At 40.5% G+C, this 19,329-nt stretch overlaps 1 protein-coding gene across 4 annotated transcripts in view; it reads right to left on the bottom strand.

Annotated features, from left to right (window-relative positions):
* OXNAD1 (oxidoreductase NAD binding domain containing 1) overlaps nt 1-19,329 on the bottom strand; it is a 79,671-nt gene that overhangs the window by 20,739 nt on the left and 39,603 nt on the right. For all 4 annotated transcript variants that reach the window (XM_077268862.1, XM_077268861.1, XM_077268859.1 and 1 more), the window contains exons 6-7: nt 10,102-10,243; nt 3,672-3,914 (exon numbers count right to left, since the gene is read on the bottom strand). In XM_077268862.1, coding sequence (XP_077124977.1) covers nt 3,672-3,914; nt 10,102-10,243 — 385 coding nt within the window. The remainder of the gene's footprint in view (nt 1-3,671; nt 3,915-10,101; nt 10,244-19,329) is intronic.

Raw genomic sequence — 19,329 nt, 5'->3', positions numbered from 1 at the left:
GCGAAGGAAACTCTTAACATTTACTCTCAGAGCCACATTCAGGATTTTCATAATTTTTTAATAGGAAGAATAGTTGCTAGATTATGCGCTAACAAGCGTCGTTAATTTCACTTTTTATTAGCTCAAAAGCTGTTGTTCAATTAATTTACTATCTAAAAGGATAGTAGTGTAATTCTGTTTTATCTCTCGGGCAGAGATGGGATAGGCACAGATACACATCACTGCTCTGGTAAGTGCTTCTGCATCTGCTTTAGAGAAGACGACTCTCAGAGGAAGGCGTCAGACATGCTCTGCTATTCCTCTACCCTGCTACTGGGCGCATATACTGTAGCAGTTGCACTTTTTAATACGTGATCTCAATGAAAATTAATGTACCCATTACTTATCATTGTTCAGTATACAAAAAAAATAAAATAAAACCAGCCACTAGGGATATTTCTGCTTTCCTACAACACTAGGGAGTGTATGTCGACTGTCACTGTCTCAAACTAAACCTTTCTAGAAGTGAGCTCCTGTTTCATCTATTACTCGCTCTCCATTCAACCATTTCTGTAACACAACCATCTTGAAGAGAAATTTGATAGGTATCAATCCAAGACATGAAACCAAACACAAATCTATCCTTTCTTTCATTTGAGCCATTACTAAATCTTGAATTCTTCAAACCATTTTTACCCCTCATGCCTGTTCTTACCTTAACAATGACACTGCCAAAACCTAAACAGGCCCATAGAATTTTCTTTCTAATACTATCTGGCATTCCAGAATTATATTAAAAATGATTAGACTAGGCTACAAGACTCCACAACACGGCACTATCAATCATCTCTGCCGATCTCTATCTTTACTCACATTTTTACTCTTCATTCAGCAAATGACCTAGAACTTCCACCCTCTCTTACGATATCCTTTCCCTCCCGTCTACAGGACTTGCACTGAGCTGCAGCCACTCTCTGGAACTCACTGCCCTGGACGATCAGACGTGCTTCCTTTCCAGTTTTGAGCAGTTGTCATTAAATAGCTATTCTCATTATCATGAAACGGTTAAAACTGCAAAGTGCTTAGAAAAACAAGCAACTTTGAAATGTATTTGTTGTTAAAAAATCTTCAACATTCTCAAAAATTAAGGGATTTTTATTTGAGTTACTGCTCATAGCCTAAGTTATCAGCCACCTCTGCAGGCCATCAATGGTGGCCGGTCTCCTTGGCAAGGGATGCTACAAAAATCTTTTCTATAGAGATTATAAGAGCTGTTTTGAGAATAGCCAGATTGCTGGATGCAGCAAGCTTCGAACCCCATGCGCATCAAAAAATGCCTGTGCTGGCAGCATCGGAGAGCACACCGCTTGGACCAGAAGTGATAAGCCACCAGCTTGAACTGTCAATCATAAGCGCACAAGCCCTCGGAAGCAGGAAGCCAGGATTCTGGGGTGTGGTGGTCTCTTGCAGAACCAAACTACAGAGCTCCTTTAAAACTCACTTTCTCCAGGAGAGTCCATGTGACATAACCACATACAAACAGTCCCCGGGTTATAAACTAGATATGTTCTGTAAGTATTTGCCGTAAGTTGGATCAGGGCTGGGGAAAAATTTAAAAAAAAACACCTTACCTCACCGATGACTGCTCCAGCCATCCCACTGCTTGCCGTCTGCCCTATGGTCCTCTTCTGTCATTAGGTGCACCGCACGTCCTGATCCCTTCCTAAAGGTAAGGGCTTATAGCGGCGTACAGGCCTCAGAGGCTACTGTACACGTCATCAGGTGGTCGTGTGTTATGATCCGGTGACCCTGGAGCCGCATGAGACTATCTCTGGAGTAGGTGGTACCTGTACTGACCACAATCCTAATACTGACACCGCAACTAGAAGTAGCCGTGGGATGTACCTAGCCAGGCCTAGACACCTCGACACAGCCGGAGAACTAAATACCCCTAAAGATGGAAATGGGAAATCCTATCTCGCCTCAGAGCAGAGCCCCAAAGGATAGGCAGCCCCCCACAAATATTGACTGTGAGTTTAAGAGGAAATGCGTACACAGGCAGAAAAGACAGAGTTTAGCAAAAGAGGCCCTTCTAGCTAGATAGGAAGGATAGGACAGAGTTCTAAGAGGTCAGTATCAAAACACTAGAAAAATCCACAGCAGAAGATACAATATGCTACATCTAACTAAAGACATAGGATGTATATCTGCATCTCCAGAGAAACCAGCATGACTGAAAAATCCAAACAAGTCAAAGCTGGACAACAACACAATAGATTGCACTGCACATAAAAGCACACTGCATGCGTGCCACAGAGAACAAAAACAGGACACTTATCTTAGCCGAAATGACTGCAGGGCAAGTGGAGCCAGACAGAGATGCGATCCCTCCAAGATACAATGGACAACTGGCAGGGATTGATGGATCCTACAAACCTAAATACCTAATAGAGCTGCAATAAGCAGAAACACCTGCCCGGCCTATAATCCAGAGACCACAGCACTACCACTAACAACCACCGGAGGGAGCCCAAGAGCAGAATTCACAACAGTCGTGGTCAGAAGTCTTGGAGAAGTGGTGCATGATGGCAAAAAGAATAGGACCAGACAACAAGCAGCAGGCTGATGGAGAGGCGAGTCTTTAGTTTTGTATTTTTGTAAGCAATACACTCCTCTCCAGCCACCCCACTGCTCTTCTTTCCATTGTCGGGTGCACCACATCTCCAGCCTTTTCAATATAGGCAAGTCATAACGTCACAACCTTATGAGCAGTGACCTTTGGGTGTCAGACCCAGCAAAAGTCTTAGAAATTCAGCGTGCAACAAAGTAGAGAGCCAGATGGCTATCGGAATGGTTGCTGGAGACTATTTAGTTTGCTTTTTTAAACTAAAACTCACCTCACTGTCCTATCCTGTTTTTCATTTTTTCTGTGGTGTGCTGCATGTCTGACCTCTTCACTATAGGCTAAGACTTATAGCCAAGTCCATCCCGGAGCTTACTGTGCATCATAAGGTTGTGGTGATGAAGCGACCTTTGGTGTTCAGTGAGCTCCGGCCTGGACACAGCAACAGCGGGAGGACCACATGGCGAGAACGGTCAGAGCCGAGTTTTTAACATCCAACATTTGTAACCAGGGGTTGTTCTTAAGTCTGATGTCTGTAAGATGGGGACTCTGTGTACACAGTCCGATTTAGTCATACATACATACACTACATCCTTTCTTCAGTGACCCACTTTAGTCATTGCACTTTATAGCTTTGTGATAGGTGTTAATCACTTCCTGGTGAAGATTTTGTGCAGTTTTCTTTATAATAGAAATACCAAGAAAAGTCCTTGGCTCGAACTTAGCACCATGTTTCACCTATGTCACTTCCACAATCTTGTTTAGATTGAAAGCTTTTAAGGGCAGAAACGTCTCCTTAGGTCTCATTGTTCATAGGTTTTGATTACAAAAATAAAAGGAATATCTTGAGTATTAAGGCAATTCTTTTTTTTTCTCAACAGATTATTATTTCAAAAGAACAAAATGGAGACAGATTAAATATTACTCTTGTATAAGCGACCTAAAAGCTTGTTTTACCAAGTCAGAAAGTCATCCAGAATACTTAGTCATGACTGCAAATGATGTTTTTACATATTTTTTTCATTCATCGACCACAAAATGAGCTAAGAAGTTTATCAATAGAAATTACCTTGAATAGTAACTCACTGGTGTTCTTGGCACAATAATAGAGTCTTACACTCCCCATTTGGAAGCCTTTACCCGTTGCCTCTAGGGTCTTGTGAAGGTCAGCAACATGTAAGAGTATTGAAAACAAGGGATTGATTCCTACGCCACCAGCTATTAAGACCAGATCCACAGGAGAGTCGGATGCTTGAGGATCAAAGAAAAACTCTCCCCCCACTCGTAGAGCCACTTCTGAGCCGAGAGAACACTGTGATACAGAAGAAAAGCCATAATTATGAATACAAATTAAGCAAAGCAAAAAAAAAACCACAAACTAAATGCACAGAATACCGATATAAAGTTAGATTATGCAATTTGTGGATACACAGATCGGTAAAGTGGGTGGTGTGCGTAATGTGTGCACTCATCTGATTAGTAATCAATAAAAACCATCAGGATTAAAGAAATCCCCAGTTGTGTATTAGATGAACGCACACAGAATAAACACTTACACAGGCACTGAGAAATAAATGTGCCATATGCAGTTGACAGAATTCATTTTATACAAATTTCTTGTTTTCTTTCCCCCCACTGATCAGTGCTTCAGATATTAAATGCAAAATAAATTGCAGGGATACACAATCTGTACCCTGTAATAAGAAGAATTGGCATGGCGGCAGTAAACACTTGGCAAAGCAGTTCGTTGGCATGGCCATGCTGGTTCCATGCTATTCTGAGTTTTGCTACTGTGCGGTTCGCCTGCTCCACCACACAAAACAAGGCTGTTTATTAATATGCATTACTGAATATCTTGTGGAAGGAGCCAAGTATCACACAAAAAAGAAAGACTTTGATATAAAGAAAAATAATGAAAATAAATGAAATCTTTGCACATGGCACCATGGTTAGAATTTTAGGATTCACTGAATACATACAGTATTACTATCATATAGATTATATACAGTGCAATAAAATACCTTTTGTTTATTGGTGTTAACCACTATATCTTAAAGGGATAGTCTCCTGTTATTAAATGCTTTAGTTAGTCACACAGCATGAAAAGCAGCAAGTTTTCAGTGGACTTGCTTTTTCTATCTGCTGCCATTCTCCTGTCATAAGAGCTTTTGTCTTACATAGAAAACACTTCATTGCCAAAAAGACTAACCAGCAAAGTCTGGCCGAGTATGCCCGGTAGCTACATTCCAGTCAACTCCGGAAATCCAAGTTAAGTCTTTCCAGTTGCTTACTTCCCACTCTCCCTGGCAGCCTTTGAGCTGGAGCTGATGTTATCAGTTATGGAACCCACTCAAGCTGCTTTCAAAGCAGTACACCTAATCACTGCTCTCACTTTCCTAAGCTATGTGCTTGTTCTAAGTCACTGTTCTCTCTACTTGCAAATATAGTGATTACAGTGTAGACTTCAGAAAATGCACCGAGAGACCCGAGTGCCTCAGAGTAGCAGAAGGATACTAACCAGACCTGTCACTCAAGGAGGGATGACCTCTCCCCAGCAACAAGGTAGTGAAGAGACTGGAGAACTGTGTGTTGCTGAAAACACATGTTGAGAATCACCTTTTAATTTCAATACATGTATTAGTGAAATTATTTTGTGGCACTTACTACTATATAAGTATTATAGGTTCTCCTCCAGCGCTTGTTGTACAGTCTTCTTCATAGCCTGTACAGAACTAACGTCCATAAAATGGTGGCAACGCATGTGACCAGACCTGTCCATCAGCCTCCTCCACTTGAGAGCAGCTGTCCATGCGCAATGTTATTTAATTGAAGGAAACGAATGGACAGGACTGATCACATGCTTGTCCATCATCAGACTGTAAAGAACTCATTATACTTCTATATTAGTAAGTGCTGCAAAATCAGGTCCCCAACACATCCATTAAAATTAAGATAAAGTGGACAATCCCTCTTAGTAATGCTGGAAAATACAAATGTGCATAATATACTGTTTTAATAAATTCCTCTAGAGTCCTTTGTTTGAGAAATCCAAAGCTGTGAATGCCTACAAAGAATTCCCCTCTCTGTAGGGCCGAGAAGGTCTATACATTACAGGAAAATATTTGGAATTGAGAATTGAGTGGTTGATACCTTTTAATGGCTAACTGAAAAGATGGTAACAAACTGCAAGCTTTCGAGACTATGCAGGTCTCTTCATCAGGCATAGTAGAACTGAGTAGTCTCGAAAGCTTGCAATTTGTTACCATCTTTTCAGTTAGCCATTAAAAGGTATCAACCACTGAGGACTCTCAATTCTAAATATTTTTTTATCTACTGGCTAACACGGTACCAAGATATATATCTTTCCTGCATGCATTACAGGGACAGCCTAACTGATTTTAATGAGAACTGTGCAACTCCTCGTTTTGCCTAAGGTTGGGCTGCAGTGGAATTGAACACTTGCTGCTTGACTCTTACCACAATTTCAGTTTATTACTAGGGCAAGCTGTCATCACCTTAGCTCAGGGGAAACTTACCAGCAAAAATGAATTGTGAAAAGTACAGTGAACAACCCGAATAAGTCATACTGGGGGAAAAGTGCATAGGTTACAAGAGGGTCCTCCTAATACAGAGATTTGAGAACCTCAGCCTGTGCAATCAGCTGGTGTAGGTCTTATACACACCCTGACAGCGAATATACACTATAGCACAGAGCGGAGCAACAGGACAAATATCATGGAGGAGTCATGTCTGTGGAGTAAGCGCAACATCATTTAAGGGGTGGTTTCATGACCAAACCGTATCCATACGCTTTATTAGTCCGGAAAATGGTTCACTACTGCTACTCTACACTAATAAGTAAGGTTTCCTAGAAAACACATATAATCTGAATTACTCTAGCCACAAACATGGAATTAGGCTTACCGGTAATTCGGTTTCTAGGAACCTTCCATGACAGCACTAATTCCAAAGTGGCTTTTCGTGGAAGGTGACTAGAGAAAAGAAGTGTTCCAATACCTGCGTGAACCCCCTGCAGCTCTCCTGTCAGGAAACACAGGGCATTTCTGTCTGCTAGGTCACAGAATACAGGCTGCTGCACTTATTTTACTGATAGATTCACAGCGTTACTACAGGTCATTTGAATATAATGCCATCCAGAAATACTATTATTTGGTCACTTGTAAAGAAAAATATTCAAAAAATTGACAAGAGATATTTTATGCAGTTATTCAACACACAATGCAGAAATAAATAAACGTTAAAGCAACTGTAATTTACAAAACTACGTTTTCATCCGAAAGTAAACCCTACTCATGAAGCTATTGTGGTTCCATAAATTAATAACAAGGGCCTAGATGCTGGAAAGAGACTACTTTAGGCCAAACCAGGAGAATTCTAAGAGATTCAAAGCCACATCGCAGCCCTTTGTCTGTGATAAATTATGTGCTTTCTATAATTTCTACCCATTAGAAGTTTAAAATCCATTTCTACCCACCTAGCAGGACTGACAAGCTCCTCAATGTCCTTCCTCCCTGCCGATGCGGAATCTCTGCCCACCTAGCCTGACAGTTCATCAGTGCTCAAACTGTTCAGTGCAAGCTGCAGCTGTCACACAGGATCGGTGGGTGAATATATTTAGACTCATGAGCTCTCACATTCTTTCCATTCGGACATGGATTTTAGAGGTAAGTATCCCAGCCTCATCAGGTCAGATCTGGTAAAAGATCGGCTCTAATGAATATCCAAATTGCAACAGCCAATCTGGCCTGAAACTGCCTTGAGGTACAAATGACTCATTGGCAGCAACAACTAACTGCAAGCCAGGAGTGGCAGTATACATTTTGATTTTCTAGGTTTATATTACATACACAGTTAGCAGGTCTAAAGAAAGACTTGAACAGCGGTGAAACTAGATATACTGAATTCACTATTCGCATTTTCCAATCCAAAAAAAGTTGCTAGACCAGACAGAAAGCTCCCACACATGAGCAACTGAAGTTGTCTAGAAAACGTATGATGGATGAGACCAAAAAAGGGTTTCACGCATCCTTTTTCTTCTCATACATGATGAACGGTCCATGGTTTTTCTTTTTCAATGTGCCGCATTCATTTTTGGTCTGTGTGCAAGTATTTACAATCCTTGTTGCATCCGTATTCTCATGTATGAAAAAAAAAGGAAAAAAAAACCAAACACCTCCTTACCATTCCTGAGTAAAATATGAACAGTACATGGATGACATTCGTCTGCTTTTTTACTTCACGGGGCCTTTGACTTTTTGATCCACAAAATATATCGAAGTAGAACATGACTATGTTGTTTTTCCTTTCTTTTTTGCAGGCAATCAGATCTTGTGCTTATAGCTGAACCCTAGTGACACGATCACGTGTAAGGAGAGGACAGTACAAAATAATGTAGAGGCCTCTCAGGTACAAAAAATGCTTCCTGTGCTTCTCACAAAATAGATTATATAAAAGTTATTTTATTTCAGTTCTTCAATACAAAAAGCAAAAATCATATATTATATAGAGTCATTACAGAGTGATCTGTTTCAAGTAGCAAAAAAGCCAAACAAAAAACAGTCGTGGGATTGTACTTTCTTTTGCAATTTGATCGCACTTGGAATTTTTCTCACTTTCTTGTACACGACATGGTAAAACGAATGATGTCGTTCAAAAGTACAACTCGCCACACAAAAAACAAGCCCTCACTTTACCATATTGACAGAAAAGTAAAAAAGTTATGGCTCTGGGAAGGAGGGGAGCGAAAAACGAAAACGCAAAAGAGAAAAAGGCAGGGTCTCTAAGGGGTTAAAATCCGAAAAGTTGGCCTACTGAAATGCATATTCAGTAAATGCACGCAATACTTGGTTGTGGCTCCTTTTGCATCAATTAATGCATCAATGCGGCGTGGCATGGAGGCGATCAGCCTGTGGCACTGCTGAGGTGTTATGGAAGCCCAGGTTGCTTTGATAGCAGCCTTCAGCTCGTCTGCATTGTTGGGTCTGGCATCTCATCTTGCTCTCGACAATACCCCATAGATTCTCTAAGGGGTTAAGGTCAGGCGAGTTTGCTGGCCAATCAAGCACAGTGATACTGTTGTTTTTAAACCAGGTATTGGTACTTTTGGCAGTGTGGACAGGTGCCAAGACCTGCTGAAGAATTAAATTTCCATCTCCAAAAAGCTCATTGGCAGAGGGAAGCATGAAGTGCTCTAAAATTTCCTGGAAGATGGCTGCGCTGACTTTGGTCTTGATAAGACACAGTGGACCTACACCAGCAGATGACATGGCTCCCCAAACCATCACTGATTGTGGAATAGATAGACCTCAGACAGCTTGGATTGTGAGCCTCTCCACTCTTCCTCCATACTCTGGGACCATGATTTCCAAATGAAATTCAAAATGTACTCTCATCTGAAAACACCACCTTGGACCAGTGAGCAACAGTCCCGTTCTTTTTCTCCTTGGCCCAGGTAAGACGCTTCTGGCGTTGTCTATTGGTCATGAGTGGCGTCACATAAGGAATGTGACACTTGTAGCCCATGTACTGGATACGACTGTGTGTGGTGGCTCTTGAAGCAATGACTCCAGCAGCAGTCCACTCCTTGTGAATCTCCCCCCCCCAATTTTTGAATGGCCTTTCCTTAATAATTCTTTCAAGGCTTCAGTTATCCTGGTTGCTTGTGCTCCTTTTTCTACCACACTTTTCCTTCCACTCAACTCTCCATTAATATGCTTGGATACAGCACTCTGTGAACAGCCAGATTCTTTAGCAATGACCTTTTGTGGCTTACCCTCCTTGTGGAGTGTGTCAATGACTGCCTTCTGGACATCTGTCAAGTCAGCAGTCTTCCCCATGATTATGGAGCCTACTGAAACAGACTAAGGGACCTTTTTACACACTTATGAAGCCTTTGCAGGTGTTTTTTGTTAATAACTCTAATTTACTGAGATAATGACTTTTGGGTTTTCATTGGCTGTAAGCCATAATCATCAACATTAACAGAAATAAACACTCTATGAGTTTCACTTTTTGCATTGAAGAACTTAAATAAATTACCTTTTTGATGATATTCTAATTTTGCGAGAAGCACCTGTAAGTTCGAGTCCACGTGCCTGCATGTCTCGCGGCTGTTAGATAGCCGCAACACAGGCAGGGATTGCCTAACAACCACAATCCCTGCATGTGTTGCGGCTGTCAAATAGCAGCGAAACATGCAGACACAGGGGACTCATATTTTTCAAGCACGCCGAAAACTCTTGGTTAGCACCTAAGCATGCTCCGATAACACCTTATCCAAGCACGTTCGCTCACAATTAGTTGTTTTCTCTTGAGAAGAGTGGACTCTTGGGCCACAAAAGTTTTTGTGCTGGTTATAATGGTAGAATGGCAGAGGTTACAAGCCCATCTGGATTGAGAAGGAAGTGAACAGTCGTTTTCTGCATATGATTTACTGGTATACTTATATTAGGCTGCGTGTATACTGTGCTACACTTTACCTGTGTATGAATCCAGTGAGCAGGGGGATGTAGGTTGTATTTCACAGCAAGCTCCAGAACCCCTTCTCTTTCCAGAAGCCCAGGACTTGAACAAATGGAAAAGCCTCCAACTTTAGGAACCCCAGGAATAAAGAAATCAACCCTAAAAATAATAATAAAACAGATAAATAACATACATTATAAACTAATATAGAAAATAGTGCAAAAGTTTATTTTTTTTTCCATATACTGAGAATGCACAATGGCTTATAATGAAAGTTCACTTGACATATATTATTCTTTTAACTGAAATGTGTTGTCCCACAAAGTACATTTTAATTAATAGATCCTGAAATATGAATAAGTTCCACAATTGGTTGTGTTTGATAAAAATGTTCCCGTGCTGAGCTAATCTTATAAATGTGCCCCTGCTGTGTACATGTGTTATTTACCATGTCAGACTATGTAGATCTGCTTCAGTTCATAGCTACGCTTACACATCTCCCGGCCAGGGAAGGAAGCATAACTGAATATAATGATGACATGGCGGAGTCTCTCAGCTGATCGTTTTTGTGAGGAAACACATTTCTCTGCCTGTTTGTTTTATCAGAGGAGCGAGTGTTTCTGTCATGTCACCAGACCTGTGAGACAAAAACTTAAACAAAAAGGGAAATGCACAGCTAATTTGGGAACACGTGCTAAATCTGTAAGCAAACTGACACATATCAAGAAAAGAAGCATTACACAACAAGAAGCACACCTGTGATAAAAAAAAATCTAATCATTTTATTTAGGATAAAAAATCATGACAAGAAAAAAAAAATGAAACAAAATACACCCAATGACCGTTAGCATTTGCGGCAATAACCATGATAGCCAAGGATATATAGTGTGCTTATAATGTGTATGAATAGAACCCTAAAACAGGATACAATATATGCAAATATATCCCAGAGAAAGCACCATGGATATGCACAATAGGCAGCACAGCGGTTAAACAGTAATATAATAGCTATAATCAGGTACAGACTGGGGCTGAAATTCAGCCGTGGCATTTGAAATCACACAGGCCCATGCTGTCCCCGTCCCCATGAACCAGAAGGGAATATATTACTAATATTACCCTGGATGGAGGAAAGGAAGATTTACTACAAAACCAATATTTCTAATGACACCCGTGGCCTGGTGGGGTAAGTGACGGAGTCAGCGATTTTGTGCTCCGTCACAGCTCTTAACAGTATGGGTATCTTGAGAACACAGATTCTGTTAATGTAGCAGACAAGGCAGCCCAAACAAGGAGAATCCTTTAATTATTGCACAGGTAGAGGCCACCAAGTCAACCTACTGTTGCAATGGTTCAACTAAAAAAATAAATCTTTAAAGACTAAGGTACAGTGCCTTGCAAAAGTTTTCGGCTCCCTGGAACTTTTCAACCTTTTCCCCACATATCATGCTTCAAACATAAAGATACCAAATGTAAATTTTTGGTGAAGAATCAACAACAAGTGGAACACAATTGTGAAGTTGAACGAAATTTATTGGTTATTTTAAATTTTTGTGGAAAATAAAAAACTGAAAAGTGGGGCGTGCAATATTATTTGGTCCCTTTAACTTAATACTTTGTTGCGCCAACTTTTGCTGCGATTACAGCTGCAAGTCGCTTGGGGTATGTCTCTATCAGTTTTGTACATCGAGAGACTGAAATTCTTGCCCATTCTTCCTTGGCAAACAGCTCGAGCTCAGTGAGGTTTGATGGAGATCGTTTGTGAACAGCAGTTTTCAGCTCTTTCCACAGATTCTCGATTGGATTGTGGTCTGGACTTTGACTTGGCCATTCTAACACCTGGATATATTTATTTGCGAACCATTCCATTGTAGATTTTGCTTTATGTTTGGGATCATTGTCTTGCTGGAAGACAATCTCCGTCCCAGTCTCAGGTCTTTTGCAGACTCCAACAGGTTTTCTTCAAGAATGGTCCTGTATTTGGCTCCATCCATCTTCTTCCCATCAATTTTAACCATCTTCCCTGTCCCTGCTGAAGAAAAGCAGGCCCCAACCATGATGCTGCCCCCACCATGTTTGACAGTGGGGATGGTGTGTTCAGGGTGATGAGCTGTGTTGCCTTTACGCCAAACATATCGTTTGGCATTGTTGCCAAAAAGTTCGATTTTGTTTTCATCTGACCAGAGCACCTTCTTCCACATGTTTGGTGTGTCTCCCAGGTGGCTTGTTGCAAACTTTAAACAACACTTTTTATGATGTCTTTGAGAAATGGCTTTCTTCTTGCCACTCTTCCATAAAGGCCAGATTTGTGCAGTGTACGACTGATTGTTGTCCTATGGACAGACTGTCCCACCTCAGCTGTAGATCTCTGCAATTCATCCAGAGTGATCATGGACCTCTTGGCTGCATCTCTGATCAGTCTTCCACTTGTTTGAGATGAACGTTTAGAGGGACGGCTGGGTCTTGGTAGATTTGCAGTGGTATGATACTCCTTCAATTTCAATATGATCGCTTGCACAGTGCTCCTTGGGATGTTTATAGTTTTAGAAATCATTTTGTATCCAAATCCGGCATTAAACTTCTCCAGAACAGTATCACAGACCTGCCTGTTGTGTTCCTTGGTCTTCATGATGCTCTCTCTGCTTCAAACAGAACCCTGAGACTGTCACAGAGCAGGTGCATTTATACAGAGACTTGATTACACACGGGTGGATTATATTTATCATCATTAGGCATTTAGGAAAACATTGGATCATTCAGAGATCCACAATGAACTGCTGGAGTGAGTTTGCTGCACTGAAAGTAAAGGGGCCCAATAATATTGCACGGCCCACTTTTCAGTTTTTGAATTTACACAAAAATTTAAAATAGCCAATAAATTTCGTTCAACTTCACAATTGTGTTCCACTTGTTGTTGATTCTTCACCAAAAATTTACATTTGGTATCTTTATGTTTGAAGCATGACATGTGGGAAAAGGTTGAAAAGTTCCAGGGAGCCGAAAACTTTCGCAAGGCACTGTATAAAGAAAAAAAGGACTTAAAACATTAATCTTCACTACAATCTCACTCAGTGATGTATTTGAAGAAGCACTATAATTAACTTTTCTTTTAGTTTTTTTTTATAGTTTTTTAGTCCCTTAGGCCCCCTACATGTGTCAGGATATTTCCGGTACTAGAAAAACCAGTACTGGTGAGGTCCTTGACCATCCTTGGCATACATATGTCCATGTCCAAGTGTACCATCTGTGTGACAAGTACTGGAAGAGAATGAAGACTACAAATGACAGATGTTTAGGTCGTAGATGTACAAAGTTAGATAGAAATAGGTCAGTGAGATATGTATAATCTGTGCTTTGCATGTGTACTTTTCTGTACTTATATTTATCTAATAATTAAATAAATTAAGAGATGCGGGGTCCCCCCTATTTTTCTGAACCAGCAAAGGCTAAACAATCAGCTGCAGGATGTTATCAATAGGATGGGAAGGGGCCTTGGATATTGGCCCCTTCCGAGACTAATAACACTAGCCCTCAGCAGCCCCAGAAACAGCGCATCCATTTGACCCTCTTTTACTCTTTTATTACCTTTAAAAAATAAAATAATCTAATTTTTCCAGCACTTGAGTCAACATAAACTTAATGATACAAAAACCTAACAACTCATGTCGGATATAACTGATGAAGAAATAACCTCAGTAATAAAGTTCATTAGGAGAGGGACAGCCCCAGGACCAGGTGGTCTTGCAGGCATATATTATAAAAAGTATATTGAAGTTCTCATCCCCCATATTAAAACATGCTGTAAGTTAATATTACAAGGTACTGGATCCAGTTGGATGAACACATAGGTGGGCTGCGCTGCTGGAGTAAATCAATTCTTCAGAAATTAGGAGGAAAAGGCTTTCTATTCAAAATACGTTTCAAAGTCGTAGCGGCGTGTCTTTTGCAATTGAACAAAACAAATTACATATTTCGTCTTCATGCATAGAGTAAATAATTTTCACTTGTAAGACAAAATATGTTGTATGTCGTATGGGGACCATAATAAATTATTATTAAGACATGACGCTAAATGGATCATGAATGCTAATATTCCGGGACCCTAGGCATAAATAACAATTGATTTATCCATGTTTTTATGAATAATTATGTTTGCTATTGTTTTAAGTATTGTGTTTGTATGATATGTAATGACTAGTGATGAGAAAGTATACTCGTTGCTCGGGTTTTCCAGAGCACGCTTAGGTGGTCTTCGAGTATTTTTGACTGCTCAGAGATTTAGTTTTTGTTGACAAAGCTGCATGATTTACAGCTAATAGCCAGCCTGATTACATGTGGGGATTCCCTAGCAACCAGGCAACCCTCACATGTACTCAGGCTGGCTAGCAGCCATAAATTATTCAGCTGCGTCGACAAAAACTAAATCTCCGAGCAGTCATAAATACTCGGAGACAACCCGAGCATGCTTGGGAAAACCCAAGCAACGAGTACACTCGCTCATCACTAGTAATGACACATGTCCTTAGAACTGACCTTTTTGAAAGCTGAAACCCTCCGAAATGTGGTTTAGGTTAAGAAAATAAACTGGCATCAATGCAGAAATATTGATCATTTCGGAGGGTTTCAGCTTTCAAAAGAATCATTTATACAACCAATGGATGAATTTAACGTCAGGTTATAAGCTTTTATTCACATAACATGGATAAGCGACATAACTTCTGTCAGGGAGTGTACATTTTATAATGGATCGGTGAGTGCCACTCTCTCTTTTATGCCTGACTAGGTATAAATCTTATCACCAATAAATCAACACTTTAAATGGAATTATACCCCATTAATTCAAAATCTTAAGAACGATCTCACTAACTGGTCTACTCCACACCTATCTTGGCTAGGATGTATATTTTGGCATGCTCAGAGATTTAGTTTATGTCGACGCAGCTGCGTGATTTACAGCTGCTAGACAGCTTGAATACATGTGGGGATTCTATTAGGCAATCCCCGCATGTATTCAGGCTGTCTAGCAGCCGCAACTCATGCAGCTGCATCATCATAAACTAAATCTCCAAGCATGCCGAAATACTCAGAGACCAACCGAGCAACGAGTATACGTGCTCATCACAACATAGAGAGTAGTTCATTGCTTACAATGCCATAAGTTAATATTTTTTACCATAATTACTTGCTTTAATTACTGCACACCACCAACGAGGCATTGAAGCCACTCGGGTATTCAAGACATCTTGCTCTATTCTAGTTGCAAATCTGCAAACAATTCATCTTTATTGCTATGGGTACGGGCCCCAATTGTCACCCAACCTCATCCCAAAGGTGCTCTATAAGGTTTAAATCAGGTGATTGGCTTGACCATTGCAACAGACGAACATTTTTTCTTTGCCAACCAATTTTTTACTAAATTGGATGTGTGCTTAAGATCATTGTCATGCTGGAATTTCCAGCTCCTGCCTACATTGGTTTTACCATCAAGACAAAAAAAAAGTCCTAAAATAATCATAACACCCATAAAGAGGGGCAACACTTCTTAGTAACTAAACTGCATTAGTGACAGCAAAATTTATATTAAAACTATATTGGTTTTTATTAAATTATACAAAACACAATTAAAATGTACAAGAGATAATTGGAAAGATGGAGGTTGCAAAAGGGTTCACAGCACACATGTAAATGGCAGATTAGTTTAGACATAGTGTTTCAAATTAGCAGCAAGATAGAAACAATATTTTTAAAAATAAAGTGCTTAGTGCAATAAAGTCATTTAATGGTATATATTATAAGGTGCAGTTACCAATTCAAGAGATATATACTAAAACTTGCCACTAGGTGGTAGTTTCTCACAGAGAGAAAAAAAACAATCAAATTTAATATCTAATTACTGCCGTAAATAGGCGACCACTGACTGTGTCAACACCACATAATTAATAATAATCCATGGTTCAAATCCTCTCAATAGCAAATAATCTGGCTAAATATATCTACGGACATGTAGTCACCCACAGGGTATATGAATGCCTATGTATTCAGCAGCCCAATTCCATGATAGCATGAAAGAACACAAATAGGTAGAACATTAGGGGAAAGTCAATCATTACCTGGATTTCACAGTGCTCGCTGTGTAAACCGCTGTCAAAGCCTTGAATCTCCCGCCCCGACGCGCGTGTTTCGCTGCCCTGCTTCTTCGGGGGATGTGTGATTGGTTTTACCATGTGGCAGCATTATATTCTCCAGTATATCCTTGTACATGGTAGCATTTATATTTCCATCAATTCTATGTATAAGGCCAATGGCGGCTGCAGAAAAGCAGCCCCAAACCATGGCATTGCCACCACCAGTGCAGGTGTTTAGTACCCTACATTATGTTTTCCAACTGGGCGGTATATATAGTGCTCGCAAACAGATTGAACTTGGATTCATATGACCACAACACCTTAGACCTATCTGTCTTTTTCCATTGGCCGTGTTCTTTGGCAAACTCAAGTCGGACCTTACGGTTCTTTGCAGAGATGAAAGCTTCTTGACTGGAACTTGTACGTTCAACCCTACTGCTCTTAGCTGTCGCACCACTGTTTGGTGACTCACTTTGACTCACTTTCACCGTATTCTTTCATTTCGTGAGAAATCTGTACAGCACTTTTATGGACATCAGATATAGACTTTTTCTTAATAATGTGATCAACTTTGGAGGACGTTTTTCATGGTCATCCACTTCTAGGTTTGTCAGCTGTTCCGAAACCTTTTTCTTGCTTTATTATATGTGACACTTGACTCAGAGCAGTTGAATTCCATATCTACCTCTTTTTGGCTTTTTCCTGACTTCATTCTCAGAATAATAAGCTTCCTGATATCTGGTGATACATTTGGCTTTGGCTTTGCCATATTTTAACCAAAAAACACACACAAAATAAACACACAAAACTAATTTTAGGCAAAATTTGACTACCCATGCCAAAATTTGCAAAACACTTGGCCCAGTAAATGTTGAAAACTAACATATAAAGGGAAAAAAACAATATTAAACACAATTTTCAGTCTTATAGCTGACAACCATTTGCGTCCGGTTTACTAACATCACCAGGAAAATGGCATCACAACAACCAGACAGAAGTAATCACACTTTTGGGAAAAAAAAAAAAAGCAGCTAAACTTTTGGTCAATACTAGTGATGAGCGAGTGTACTCGTTGCTCGGGTTTTCCCAAGCACGCTCAGGTGGTCTCCGAGTATTTGTAACTGCTCAGAAATTTAGTTTTTGCTGAAGCAGTTGCATGATTTACGGCTGCTAGCCAGCCTGAGTACATGTCGGGGTTGCCTGGTTGCTAGAGAATCCCCACATGTATTCAGCCTGTCTATCAGCTGTAAATCATGCAGCTGAGGCAAAAAAAACTAAATCTCCGAGCACTAACAAATACTCGGAGACCACCCGAGCGTGCTCAGGAAAACCCGAGCAACGAGTATACTCGCTCATCACTAGTCGCTACTGAATGTATATCTAGTGTATGATTCTACTTTTTCATTTCCATTTCTAAAATAAGATGTACTGGATGTAGGCCAATGATATTCACCAATATATTTTATACCACTCCCCCTTTATTTTCCTTTTCTCTTCGGTCTCTCCCTCCCCTCTCATTCATTATGAGGTTCCCATGATGGCGGTTAACATTTTGACTTTCATTTATGTTTATGTTAAAGACAATGATAAAAAGTTGATAAAGCTATTGAAAATAAAACATAATTAAAAAGTCTGCCATCCCACAATGATCCCCAACTCTGCTATATCGGGATGCTGTGCTGAGCAGTGACATTGGTAATGTGACCGCTCAGCACGGCGGATGGAACACACTGACAGTAGCGTGAGAAAGCGGCTGCAGTGATGAGCAGTGACATATTTAAGGTAAAATTTTAATGTTATCCAATTGTGTTCCCATAGATAATAATACTCGTAACTCTCATGGGGGTTACCTGGTTTTAATTAAACAGGGTTTTACAACACAGAATGTCTAGAGATGCTAAATCAAAGGGGTGGTCCAGTGAAAACAAGTTCTATCATCTATCCAGAGGTGATAACTAAAGTTGAGCGAATTTGTTCGGGCTCCCTCTTATTTGACAAGTTATAGCGCTTACCGAATAAGCTGCAGAGGAAACCCGGCTTCCTGGAACATGCCGGCTGATCGGTGCTGCAGCTTCAGGTGTCGGGGCTGTGTCATAGTCACAGCACATGCATGGAGAGCCTGTGTGTTGGGTTCTCCATGCATGTGCTGTGACTATGACACAGCCACGACACATGCAGCTGCGGAGCCGAACAGCTGATCAGCCGGCATGTTCCAGGAAGCCGGGTTCCCTCTGCAATTTATTCAGTAAGCGCTATAACTTGCCAAATAAGAGGGAACCCAAACAAATTTGCTCAACTCTAGTGATAACTTCTTGATTGGTAGGGGGTCTGACCTTTGGGACCTGTACAGAGTGGAAAAAACAGGAAACTTTTATCCCCATTAAAATGGAGTGGATGAGTATGTGCCCGAATGCGGCTCCACTCATTACCTATGGGGCTGCCGAGCTCTGCACTCAACTTTTTCCGATAGCCCCATAGAGAATAGATTGGCAGTCGGGCATCTGACCTGCTAACCCAATTTCTAAGGCTATGTAAACATCTGGAGCAAAAACTTTACGTCTTAGCAGTAAAAAAGCTGTGTATAAAATGCAGCTATTTGCTGAGTTTTTTGCCACTTTTTTCACTGTTTTTTTGGTATGGATTATATGTGTCCACAGTACAGGTTTATTAAAGTTCGTTTTATTCACAAAAAAATGCAGCAAAAATCGAAGCAGAACATGCTGCAAAACCTGTTTACTGCTGGGGTTTTTATTTAGCGTTTTTGAACTTTGTCATTGCTTTCTGTGGGTGATAAAACACAGCAAAACGGCTGAAACAATTGACATGCTACAGATTTAAAAAATGCTGCAGTGTCAAGCTAAAAAAAACAAGCTTGTGTATGAGATTTCTGGAATCTCCTAGCTTTTGCTTGTATTGTACAAAACAAATATTTTCTGCAGAAAAATATAGTTCTTACCGATAACGGTATTTCTCTGAGCCCATGACGGCACCACGGAGAGAGGGGATCCGCCCACCAAGGACAGGAAACCTACAGATAAAAAGGCGGTACCACTCTCCTGCATCAGTTGTTTACTAGAGAACGATGGGAGACTATGAATAGAGACTTATTTTTAACATTAC

Source organism: Ranitomeya variabilis, chromosome 6, assembly GCF_051348905.1.
Source record: "Ranitomeya variabilis isolate aRanVar5 chromosome 6, aRanVar5.hap1, whole genome shotgun sequence".
Classification (NCBI taxonomy): Eukaryota; Metazoa; Chordata; class Amphibia; order Anura; family Dendrobatidae; genus Ranitomeya; species Ranitomeya variabilis.
This window is presented reverse-complemented; position numbering and strand designations above follow the sequence as displayed.